This window comes from Schistosoma mansoni, assembly GCF_000237925.1.
Source record: "Schistosoma mansoni, WGS project CABG00000000 data, supercontig 0325, strain Puerto Rico, whole genome shotgun sequence".
NCBI classification, from domain to species: Eukaryota; Metazoa; Platyhelminthes; class Trematoda; order Strigeidida; family Schistosomatidae; genus Schistosoma; species Schistosoma mansoni.
This window is the reverse complement of record NW_017386177.1, coordinates 40,600-54,771: the sequence shown is the minus strand read 5'-3', so window position 1 is coordinate 54,771 and position 14,172 is coordinate 40,600. Positions and strand designations below refer to the sequence as shown.

Here is a 14,172-nt window from a genome sequence, read left to right as displayed (position 1 = left end):
TATATAGAAATATTCTATATTTTTTTATTGAATTTTAGTTACTTGATGTGGTCACACGTGAAGAGACATTGTTGAATGTTGTACGATCAGTGACTAAAAATGGTCGGTCAATTTTCTTAACTGGAATTTTAGCACTAATCATTATCTACTTATATTCCATCATTGGATATGCTTATTTTCAAAATGATTTTACTATTGAAATCGATGTAACAAATGACAATGGTTTGTTTATATGTTTATTTGTAGTAATTATAATATCATGTTTAAAATATTAAGTTGCAAATAAAAGTTATATGTAAAGTTTACTGTAATGATCGGATATGTTATGTGGTTTAAGGTAGTTGGCAGGAATCTCTAGAGCTAGGATTGGAACCATTGGGTACTCATCAATAATTCATTCCTGTAATCTTGGGGTAACTGGTGTTCCTTGATAGACTATACAAACATGACATTATTCACTACTCAGTGATCAATCAATTCTAAATATCTCAATCTTACAGGAGGTCATTACTTGATCCAGATAACTCAATGGTAATTTCTCAGTCTATGAAGCTGGGATCGTCATTGCCCTCAAGATTAGAGCTACACGTTTATGACAAGAAACCAATAGCATGAAACCTAAACCAATGGTTTCTCTTAAACTACCTACTACCACTTAAATCACAAGAAAGTGCATACGAATATTGAGTCTTTTAGAATAGTGGCCACATCACACAATGATATTAATCTCCACCAAATGATCAGTTAGTTGTATACGTTTGAATATTTTTGGTTTCTTGCGAATATTTCATTTTATAGTTCATCCAAAATATACTGCTATTAAGATCTGGCAAAAATTAGCTACTCAGGTGGATGTTTTTGTTAGTGTTTTGTTATCTAACCTAAACAGTTTAATTGTGAATGTTTTCATTGCGGTTCACATCAAGATCAACTATTGATCTATACAGAATCGAGCACATCACTTACTATGAAATAAGCACTGATCATGTTAATCATAGTGACAATAAAATCTTCACAACCAAACTGTATCATTTAAAGAACAAATCATCAATAAATCAGACGGTTATTATAAGGTAAATAAACTACTTACATTAGTGACTTCAATAATGAATTAGTCATCTGAATTTTAATGACTTTGTAGCAACAATAAAAGTAATTTCTTTGTAAACATAGTTGTAATTGTAAAAGAACAACAGCAATAAATAAAGTTTTATGTCATCCATTAGTTTAGTCTAAGTTTACAATAGACTTTTCTGTGCATAATGGATAATGTCTATGAAGAAAGGAAATCAATAGAATCACTTTGACACATTTATACTTTGGAATTAGTTAACTTGGAAATTGGAATTTTTGTGTTCATGCAGTTCGTTTATTTTGATCCTTGGAAATATAAGATTATCGAACATTATTGTTGTAGATCAATTGAATTCACTTTGGAATTATGTTGGTTCTAATTATATATGTTTACTACTTACTTACATCTGTTACCCCTCGTGGAGGAGCATAGGCTGCCCACCAGCATTCTCCATCCAACTCTGTCTTGGGAATTATATATATATATATATATATATATAATTGAGAAATTACGTAATCAACAGTAGGAAACACATGCTGTGTTATTAATAGGGCAAATAATAGGGCAAATAAACTGATGAAAATAGCGAAGTTTGTCACATTATTAGCTTTTAATAATATATTGATAATAACATTATGATAAATTATTCATATCAATTTACTTAGTACTTAGTAACGCCATCGCGTTATCCACTCGACCACTGACCAGTTGCAGTCCTAAAAACATCAATGGGAAGATCCAAAAAACAATACTAAGTAAATTTCAACTTCACCCCACTGCACAAGCAAGTGGCTATCAGGACTCAGTAGCTAAGTGAACAATTCGATCACGTTTGAAGCGAACGGGACTGTATTCGAGTCCCAGAGTGAACATCAACTCTGAGATGCAGGTGCATCCAGCTGACGAGTCCCAAATAGGACGAAACGCGTGTCCTGGATTCAACTGCTATCCACTATCCATCTTTGCTTATTAACATTGTAGTAACCATCAATCTGAAATAATTCATTTTACGAGTTTTATAACCTCAAAGTGTAATTATGTGACAAGTTTAATTTTTCCCTTTGACTAATTGATGGAAAATTAGTTTGAACTGATGAATTATCTGTTCAAAAATTATTTTCATATAAATCACTTAGATTCTGTCCGATTCACTAAAACATTTCCACTTTAATATTTCTAGAAACTTACTGTTTTCTGAATGTTATAGCGTCAGCGTTTTTCTAGAGAGTTAGTTTTTTACGGGATGGGGTCGCTCACCTCATGCCCAACCCTCCTCCTTTATCCAGAATTGCAACCGGCAGTAACTTTAGAAGAGCTACAGGCAAAGTTCTGAATGTTATAAATGAGCATGAATTGAAAATACACAAATTCAGAAGGATATTATAATTGTACGATCAGATGAACAAATCGAATATAGGTGTTGATCAAGCTAAATGCTATATTTAATTCGATGCTTCAGTAGAGCTTGTTGATGGAATAACTAATAGTCTTTGCATATTATAGTTCTACTTTATTTGTCCTCGTCTGAAATAAACTATCTTGTCAGTTATTTGTTATGTAAACTAGCTGTGTACAGTGTATATTCAAGTCTAGCAGCTGGTGGAGAACATTTGTAGCTCGGGTGTGTGATTTATGTAGAGTTTTGTTCTCTGATCTGGATGGTTTGGTCATGGAGCTTTCATTGCTCATCTGAACAATTTCATCAGCACAAACTTCAGGTAGAAATGAAGGGTTTGAATTTCTCCACATATGACTCACAGCTTGTCCTGTAGACCTCAATCTTGATTGGCTATTGTTAACCATTAACCTGTCATTGTCTACTTCTTTATTTTGGTTGTACATCCCTTGGATTTGATTCTTAGTTCATGATTTTTCTGAAAATCATTTCTCTCCACGACCAAACCATTCAACTCATAGAGCAAAACCACTTAAATTCTAGCAGCCAACAGTGACTATCATATTGAAACTATCTAGGTTAACTCAAGATAAAACTAATGGATAATAAATGGCGTTTTGTTTAGAAATAATTCTACCTTAACCTTTTCAACAATTTTCTCTTTTTTAGTACTGATGTAATGAGAGGTTTAAACAGTTAAAAAGAATAATGATTCACACGGTTATATTGTGTAGTGTTTATCAGTTAACTGATATTTGTATAGATACAGAAATGGTGCACTGGCACATGGTTACATTTTATGCACTACGTTTTACAAGCAGTCTAACCATTATCTAACTTTTTACTTGACTATTTGTCTAACCCTATCCACTATTTCTTAATGGTCCTATAATTAAAAGTTGTCTTTAAACTATTAGCACATAACTTTCTTCAGTGGTTCACTGTAATGCATTCGGTATTTTAAATTTAAGATAATCTACTTTTGGGCATTTAAATAATCGGTTTGTTAAAAATGCTTCGTTTAATATCCTTTCCTAACATTTGCCTATCTCTATGTTCACGTTTTTTTTTTAATGAACTAACACCTGGTGGATTATTATTTAGAGAGTTCAACTTCGAACCATCAGGTTGAAAGTTAAAACTTAGTTCTCCCTTTCCGGTTTCAATTACCCACTAGTGTTATAAGCCTTTATATTCACAGTATACCACTATTTCAGACATATAGTTCCCTTTATCAGACTGAAGAAAAGATAAAAAAAATTAGACAGAATAAAATGAATTTGTTGTTTTTCGTTTGGTTTACAATCTGTGATATTTAAAAATCATAACTACGAAATAGGTTTAAATTACTTACACGACATATATATTAGTTGGAGACATATCAGGGCTAGAAACAAGTGATTACGTAAAGAGTAAACGCTGATAATAAGTAAAAAATAAAATGAGTAAAGCAATAAAATAAGATTACTAATCTAAAAGACAGTCTAAATAAAAAAATGTAATAATGTATTTAATGGGAATAAAGAGTTGGACAAAATTTTATGATGAAGTAAAGAAATATTTGTCACTAAGGCAAGGAAAGATCAATAATCATTTCCTTTAGAACACATATATCAGGTTGTTGCATCGTGATAACAGTAACTTTAGGAAACTTCAGAAGAATGGAACTTGGCTGTTTATTAATCACTTGGAAAGACTGCAAGGTATCGACCTGATTTCTTGTATCCAAGATATGTTTACTAACTATGCTGTTTATAGTAGTTCTTTCTATTGTTCTAATGCTTTTTGGAATATGTTCAAAATATCTAATATATGCCTTCTTTTTCTCTTTGGCCAACATAGCTGCTTTGGCAGATACACGTAAATTTACGAACACAGTTGGCGATAATGTGAAGGGAATGCTTGTTGACCTTTGATTGGGTTGTTGAATATGTATCGCTATTACTTATGTAGTACAGGTCATAATTTATTTTCTGCAAAAATGAAAACTTGTAAGATTATATGTGGTAGTGGATGTGAATTTCTTTGTAAAACCGATGACTAAGTTTAAAATCATTTCTGTGTTCTGGTCGAACATATCTTAAGTAATATGAAAGCATTTAATTCATCTTGTATTGTTTGTTTGAATCTTACCATTGGTGTTTAGAACTGCAATTGATCGGTTTTTTATTAGCGTATGTGTATCCTGTGCGGATTGCCTCAAGTCACAAGCATTATCAGCAAAGATGGATTGTGACTAACAATGGAGTACATGACGCGCGTTTAGTCTTATTTGTGACTCGTCATATAGATGTACCTTCATCACCGAATTGGTGCAAAATGAACTAAAACTTCACTCCATCTCACAAGCTAGTGGCTATGGGGACTCAGTAGCTAAGTGGATAACATGTTGGTGTTTGAAGCGAACGGTACTGGGTTCGAGTCTCGGAGTGAACATCAACTCTGGGATGTAGGAATATCCACCTGACGTGTCACAAATAATAGGTAACTCGCATCCTGGATTTCACTACTAGCCACTATCCACCTTTTCTCAGTAATGTTGATATTCGTTCACCGGCAGAGGCTTTAATATCAGGGAACAGATTAATAGGATACATTAAATTTGTTTAAGACTAAAGTTTGCTGTTTTTTCATCAAAACAGTATGCACATATGTCCTACATTTGTCTGTTTATGTAAGTAGTTCTAGTATAATTTCGATGTGTTTATACTCAATTTTTTTCTGTTTCCTTAGGAATTTTACATAAGTTATATTTTTAGGCGAAATCAAAATTTCAATTACTTGAATTTTCCTTTATTTTATCTTTTTGTGAATCGATTGGTGTTTTAATTAAGAAACTGTTGGTAGTACGGAACGTCGATGTGATTCACTACGTATGTGTATATTGACAACACTTCGAGAAGGACTACTAAATGGTGGCGGAATCGGTGATGTACTCAAACGTCCAAGCAATAAGGTTAGTAATTGCATATACATATATATTCCAATTGACAAAGCTCTATAATAAAACGATCATTTTGAAGAGAGTTAAAACAAAGATTGATGCAGAATAATATGAATTCACTTTATTTCGCTATGTTTCTATTAACTGCTTACAACATATGTAATGTTTTAAAATCTCAATTATCATAGAAATGGGCATACTTGTAAATAAAAAAAGAAATGAATAGAAATGAACATGTATATTATATTTGTTATATCTGAAGCATTTCGAATTCACTAGTAGCGAACGGAACAAAGACTTGTGACCAGAGACCGATAAGCTAGCTATTCTGACGCGTCCCAGACCCAGATAACTAGAGTAAGAAGTACAAATTGGAAGCGGAGAAAATATATTCCGTAGCAGCCAGAAGCACAGCAATAGTAAGGGGAAAAAATCAAACATATATATATATATATATATATACAGCAATAAATCGTCCTTGGGTAGCATTACAAAATAGCACACTCAAAGATACAACGGGCCAATAGCGTTTAAGATATTTTACAAGTGGGAAATTCGACGCGAAGATGAAAAGAGCGCTTTTGGCGCAGAAACAGCTAAATTCAAATTTTCAAAATAAAATTACAAAATTAACCAAGTAAGTTCTGGGGATTTGACATCCCCAACAATATTATAACAAAGATTCCTATAAAGTTAATAAAATTGTAAAAATTTGTTTCAGTCTAATGAAGAGTTAGAGAGGAAGTTCCAGATCATCGAAACAATGATTAGGAATCATGGAGTTAACAAACTTTAAATTTATTTTTTGTAAAAGAAACAGCGATCAATCTTTCATTACTCTGGTAGTGTTATATCAATTTTATAGCATCATTTTTTTTTGTTTCGACTCTTTCTCGAGTTTTGATTACATCAAGTTCATTTCTCTTAAATTCGTAATCCTAATTCTAATTGGCTGATTTCAATTGATATTGTTCTTTACTTTATTGCGCGATTGTCTAAAGTTTATCAACTCTATGATTCCTAATCACTATTTCGATGTTCTGGAACTTAGCAGATGTTAAAATGAGGTTTGAGCCAACAACTATAGATGTAACGTAGATATACTTATCGATTGAAGAGTTGCCTCAGCCGAATGCTAAGTGAATAGAGCACTGTATTGGTTTCTATTATTATTATTAATCAGTCCAATAAAAAGAAGTTTAATAAATGAGCTTTCTTCAACAGAACTGATCGTTCTTTTTTTACAAATAATACTATTGGAAGCATTATGTTATTGTTAAATAAATTACTGATGCATAATAGATATCCACTTAAATTCATAAATTGATGGAAAGACTCACTAGGCTAGTGGGACCTAAAAAACCAATCTATTTCATTCTATCACTCATAAACGAGTTAAATAGTTATAAGTTTAAATGAAGACGTAGTCGGTTATTAGTAGAACGTACTGTCCAGCCGATATCAATATTGTTCAAAAAACTGTCTTCGCTTTACAAAAGAACCTAAACAGAATGTAAATTATCGTGTGACATTCCACTGTGTTTATCAATTTATATGTGTGTAAGTGATTGTAATTTTAAGTAAAGATGGTTTACATGTTCCTAAATGGCTGAAAAAAATTGGCTACGTATGTCTCAATTAAAGCATAACACAGTTCAAATGAACCATAAGGTTAATCTTAACCCTCTCGCTTTTGGTTTTGAATAAAAGTTATCTAGAGGAAGTATTCAGGTTTATTGAAACCATAAAAATTATAAAAGTATTCAAATCCCTCTTATGCATTCAAAAACAGTTTGTAGTTACGCTAAACCTACCCTGGTAATATCAATTTGATTTTAATATATCAAGTGATTTGATTTATACCAATTTGTTTTACTCTATTTTTTTCTCATAGTCTAATTTAATTTTTATTTCTTACAATGAAAACTGATCATATCTAATTGAATTACAATCAAGATTGATTAAATAAGCTTATTGTAGGAAATCAATCTAATCGATCTGTTGTCATAACCAAATATCATTGTTCATTGAGTTACTTATAAGGTCAACAGTATTGGCCGACAACATAAGATGAGATGAAAGCTCACTATTTACACAACAAGAATGCTTATATTAAGATCCACTGCTAAAAAGTCTCATACTAAGACAAAATAGATGTCTAATGCTTCCTGGTGTCATTTAAAAACTTGCGACAACAGTGCTCATTCGTTTAGCATTTGTACAAAACACTTAGATCCAATGATATTATGACATCTAAAATCTCTAGTCTACCAAAAGTAAACTAATAGTGTAGGTATCAGTACTATGGTTGGACCAAAAGTTTCAAATAAATTGAACATCTGTAGTAAGAAGGTTAATATTACAATATTAGTGTTTTCATAATATTCCAATTAGTAGGAACTTGGATTTCTGACATTTGATGACTTAATGTTAGCCACTATTTTAGAGTAAGTAAATAAATAAATAATGGAATTATATCAACACTGGTTTAAACAATCTATAGGAACAAGAAAGAATATTAAGTTCCATAAAAAGCCAAATAGGTCTGAATATGTCAACACCATGTGCATTTTTTCGACGTAAAAGTATCATTATTTTACCATTAGATTAACACTGGTTACAATCCTGTTTGTACCACGGAGATGTAAAATGCTACTCAAAACTCTTTAAACTTCTACACTACCGAAGTTATAAGTTAATCTGAAAAATCAGTTTAAGTTTGTCAGTGAAAGTATCAATGTACAATGGCAACATTCAGTATATCAATTTTTTTATTGATCAGAAGGAGTTTTTGTGGATATTTCAGTATTTTCATAGTTGAAATCATGAGTCCATTAAAGCTGGACCACCATGGAAAACCTGGAATTAGTGGACGGCCGTTTCGTCCTATTATGGGACTCCTCACCAGTGCGCATCCACGATCCCGCACTCACGAGATTCAAACCCAGGACCTATCGGTCTTACGCTCGAACACAACCGATAGATCACTGAGCCGGCATCCAACGGTGTTAATGTCTAACTTCAACCAATCCACGATGTTTCAGCAACCGTTCATCAATTGTCTTCAGTTAGTTGATATCTCTATAACAGACTTGGTTGAACTCCACTGGTCACTGCTTCCCACTAGAACTTAAGGAAACATTCCTTACAGTCAGTCACTAGTGAGCATATGATTATAGATCAGAAGGGGTTTTTATGGATATTTCAGTATTTTCATAGTTGACAAAGATGCATTTGATCAAAAGCTATCATTTCATAAGTGATAACGTTTTTAATTCTATCAATCATTGTCGTCATAAGATATAAAGTTAAAAATACATTTTTTGTGTACGATGAGGTGAAAAAATTTATTACACTAAAACCCTATGCAATCGAGTGTTTAAGTAATATTTAGAGATTGTTAGGAGACCCTGAATGTATTTTCCACATGTTATGAATATTATTTCGAAGATGTACTGATATTTTCAATCACTTGGTAACGGGATCTTGGTCATCTATTATAAAATACAATATACTACAGATATTTTGTAGCTTCATAGTGACATTTTGTTTTATGGTTAGTCGATCATTATTTGCTGAATACAAAACTGTTTTAAGGAATTTCATTTTGCCTGATGGGAGACAACATTTCAGATATGTAACACTTATTTCCAAGGGTTTATATTTTCCAGTTGTTGGTATTACAGACTATAATTGGTCAATCTCTTCTGAATTATGCATATCCTGAGGGGATGGCCTCGATATTGCTATTTAGTCACAGTTTCAGTAGATTACGATAGCGGTTAGGAGTGGAATCTAGGACTCGTGTTGTAGTGAACGTAACACTGGTTGGGGACAATCGAATGTATTTAGACACAAATTACAGACTATCTCACTAAATTATGTAAAGCATACAGCAAACAGTTAATTTGAAAATTAACAATCAATTGTCTCAATCTCAACTGTTCCTTCTGCAAATATCAGTCCGTCTTCTCTGATTTCATTGTTCATGCATTTTCGTACCGATCGAGCTTCATTCCTGTTCGTTCTTTATCGATCTTCTGCCAAAATACATTCTATCCCTGACCATCACCACATATTACTTATGTGGATATAAGTAGACCACACTACAGTGTTTCTTCCTCATTGTGACTCTTTAGTTCAATATACTTGCATATCAGTGTTCATAATTAAACTACTGTGTAAAAATAGTACCTTTCGCTTGAGTAAAGGCTAAAGCATTATTCTCCGTCCCTTGCAACCACTAGCTTCTTGAACAAGCATCGGTTTTACTTGTAAGAATCTTTATTTTCTGATTGTTGATGTTAAAGACTGTAGTCAATCCGTGTTAACATCAACACTTGTATGTTGATACATTCATGTAACGAATCACAAAACGAATGAAAAATATGCCCTGGATTCTGTTAGTAACCACTATCCAACTTTACCTAAAATCTATTGGTAATTCATGTTTACATCTACTGGTTTCTTTTAATTCAAACGTCATCAATAATGTCCTATAAGTATACCAATATTATTTATACATTTCAACTGAAATTTAGTTCATATGTCTATGTCAAGAATCAGAGAAGAAATTAGGTAATACAAAATGTCAACCATTTATGATGAGAATAACTAATTCTCTTTTTCCTCATTGTTCCTTTTTCCCTTATTTTTTTCATTATCATCATCATTAGCAGGACCATTAATACTTTATTCTTATCTATAATCCTTTATTATTAATATTAATATACATGCTAATAGTTGTATGATGTAAATTGTATTTGTATGATTTACGTAGTTTGACAAAATGAAATGCATAATTTATAAATTAGAATTGTTGGAAATGAATAAGGTGAGAAATTTGTCGGATATGAGAATATTTTTATCTTGTTGTACGTGAAATACAATAATATTATATCTAGATAGATAGATAGGTAGGTAGGTAGGTAGGTAGGTAGGTAGGTAGATAGATAGATAGATATTGACAAGTGCGATGATGAATATTTGACAGGATGTAAGGAAATATCCTTTGTTAAGGACATTGGAGATATGATGTATACTGTTGTCAGCTTTATACCAAAGGTATAATGTGTAACAATATTTTTAGTTCATGTTATTCTCATCAATTTTACACATTAATTTCAGATAAAATCTTGTCTGAACAGTTGGCTTTAAAAGGATAGAATTGGTTAGACACATGTAATGAACCCGAATTTTTGTTTATTCTGCATAGACTCACTTGGTGTTTATCAATATCTGTTACAATCAGCTTTCTTTAAACTCAAAACAACGTTATTTAATGGAAAAAGAATATATTTCTCAATAGATAATCCTTAGGTTCTACAGTTATAAATCCAAATCAATGTTATGATGGGAATAGTCAGACTTGAGACAAAAAAGTTTTTTAAATATCAATATGGAGTGTGTGGGCATAGAGTTAGCGACCCCATTCCGTAGAAAACTAACTCACTAAAAAACGCTAACTAGAAAAGATTATTCAAATCATTTAAACTCTACCCTGGGAGTAGAAAGAATAATTATGACGTTTCATGATGAAAGCCGAGTTCCTTCGGAAGTCACGAGGCCGTGCCCATTCTAACAACCAGAACAACAATTTTTATAGGTACATGGAAGGTCCAGACGGTGCGGGAGACCGGGAGAGTCTTCGAAATTGCTGCAGAAATGACGAAATACAACCTGGAGGTGCTTAGAGTCAGTGAAGGACATTGAACGCAGGTTGGACAACAATGACTATCTTCAAGGGAGCTTCTGTTATACTCTGGCCATGAAGAAGAAAATACTCCACATACACAATGAGTTACATTGATGTTGTCCAAACAAGCTCAAAATGCACTTATAGGATGGGAAACTCATGGACCAAGGATCATCAAAGCTTCCTTCAAAACAAAGAAAGAGGGCATTACAACGAAGGTCATCCAATGCTATGCACCTACCAACGACTACAATGAAGATGTTAGAGATCAATTCTACGATAGGCTGCAGTCGATCGTCGAGAAGTGTCCAACAAAGGACCTGACCATTCTGATGGGAGATTTCAATGCCAAGGTTGGAATGGACAACACTGGATATGAAGACATCATGGGACGATATGGACTGGGAGAAAGGAACGAAAATGGCGAGAGATTTGCAAACCTATGTGCCTTCAATAAACTGGTCATAGGCGGTACCATATTCGCACATAGACGCGTACACAAAGCCACATGAAATTCACCGAATCACGCTACTCAGAACCAAATCGACCATATCTGCATCAATACAAAGTTCAGGAGAACGATAGAGGACGTAAGAACCAGGAGAAGAGTTGATATAGCATCCGATCGTCACTTGCTGGTCGCCAAAATGGAATTGAAACTCAAAAAGCACTGGCCAACGGGGTGAACAACATCACAAAAGTTTAATACGGCCTTTCTTCGAGATACTGACAAACTCAACGAATTCAAGATAGCCGTCAGCAATAAGTTCTAGGCCGTTCATGATCTGCTCACTAGAGAGTGAACCACTATGTAGAACAACTGGAAGGGGAACAAGGAGGCATTCACTTCAACATGTCATGAGGTTCTGGGCCACAAGAAGCACTATCACAAGGAATGGATCACTGCTGATACACTGGATAAGATTCAAGAAAGGAGGAACAAGAAGGCAGCAATCAATACCAGCCGAACAAGAGCAGAGAAAGCCAGGGCACAAGCCGAATACACAGAAGTAAACAAGCAAGTGAAGAGAAGCATCAGAACCGGCAAACGTAAACTTGTGGAAGATTAAGCAATGACGGCGGCAAAGGCTGCAAGAGAAGGAAATATGAGACAACTGTATGTCACAACAAAGAAGCTCGCTGGAAATTATCGTAAACCAGAAAGACCAGTGAAAAGCAAGGAAGGCAAGGCAATCACCAACACTGAAGAACAACGGAACAGGTGGGTAGATCACTTTAAGGAACTTTTAAATCGACCAGCCCCAACGAACCCACTCAACATCGAAGTAGCACCCACGGACCTCCCGATAAATTTTGGCCCACCACCAAGAGATCAGCATGGTCATCAGACAAATGAATAGCGGCAAAGCAGCAGGATCAGACAACTCTCAAGCAGAAGCACTAAAAACGAAGTCGATCTCAGCAGGTGTGAAAATTACCGAGGCATCAGTCTTCTCTCAATAACAGGAACCGTCTTCAAAAGGGTATTGTTAAACAGAATGAGAAACTACGTAGACGCCCAGCTTCGGGACCAACAGGCTGGATTCCGTAAGGATCGATCGTGTACAGACCAAATCGCAACACTACGGATCATTGTGGAACAATCAATTGAATGGAATTCATCACTCTACATCAACTTCATTGACTACGAGAAAGCATTCGATAGCATGTACAGGACAACACTATGGAGGCTTCTTCGATACACTTCGATATTCAAACCTATTATAATTTTGATTGTACTAGAAATATTTTGCATTATTTCCTTTGTACTATTTAAACTTGTGTTAATTTTATTTCGGTTATTTATTTATTCTGAAGAACTGGCTTAAATTAAGTCATGGAACATCAGAAATACAATTTTTCTACTCATTGGAATCGAACAAAAATTATATTTAATATTAGCTTTCTTCCCAATGTTCCATTTATTTAAAACCATTAAGTTCAACCTTGACATTGACATCTATAAATCTGGATTTTGTTTTGTTTTGTTCTCATCTTCAAGTGCAATTTTTTTTATAAATTGGACTGATTATTCAGCAGTTAAATGAGAAATTTTTTATTTACTTAGCTACCACTCAATAACTTTTTGTTGCCAAAACATGTTGAGTGATTCGTATAGATGAGAGTTCAACAGTCTAACATTCTATCATAACTATCTAGACAAATATATATATGGATGATATTTGTAAAATTGGGTATAAGAAATTTGGTCATTTCATGCAAGTTAACATCTAAAGAGAGGATAACTCTAATCTCATTCACTTTATAAGATTTATATTTTCTTTGCATGTGACATTGAATTTGTCTACTTCTTTTTTTGAAATCCTTTTTTTTTAGCTTTCACCTATTATGTTATGGTTAATATGTGAAATTGTCAACAACAATAATAAACAACAAACTATTTACTCTCATTCATAATAAGTGTGCTAATAGTTTGTATGGACTAATTGTAATTTATCACCTTTTTTTCCATTTTCATTAACTATGAAAGTATAAACTAACTTTTAATTGAATTTATGAAGTAAAATATTGTCACCCGTAAACTTCACTGTGGGTTTATTCTCAGTTAAACCATTCAATTTGATTGTATGATTGTATTGTGCTAATGTATATTAAGGATAAATTAATCTTAGTATAATGTAATTATATTATATTTGGTTAGTTACCAACAATTTTACTTAGATCTAGGCAGGCACGTGTCCATATATATATGTACATACTAAAGTGCTTGTGGGTAAACAAATGATATAAACAGTGGTTCAAAAACAATTTTCAGTTTATCACTTTATGATGTGTAATCAATAAAAATGATGGAAACAATAAAAGGTATGTGAAAACAAAAATACATGGTTCAAAGCACAACAATTGAATAATATCAGTGATTTTACATTATGATTATTAGTATAGGTTGTGGAGATTAGTGAATGTTACCAAAATTACGAGTCAGACTTGAAGCACTGAATAAATATTTCGTTTCAAAAGGTTGCATCCATGACCTCGAGACTAGGAATCGAACTTAGGAGCTTTGCGCGCAAGCGCACAAACCTAGGTCGGTTCGAGAT

General features: G+C 33.3%; 1 protein-coding gene across 1 annotated transcript in view; it reads left to right on the top strand.

Annotated features, from left to right (window-relative positions):
* Positions 1-14,172, top strand: part of Smp_199540 (inositol 1,4,5-trisphosphate receptor, putative) — a gene marked incomplete at both ends in the record, with an annotated part of 43,177 nt that overhangs the window by 3,863 nt on the left and 25,142 nt on the right. Inside the window, 2 exons of the mRNA XM_018789452.1 lie at positions 39-222; positions 5,306-5,427. Of these exons, the coding sequence (XP_018644713.1) occupies positions 39-222; positions 5,306-5,427 (306 nt within the window). The remainder of the gene's footprint in view (positions 1-38; positions 223-5,305; positions 5,428-14,172) is intronic.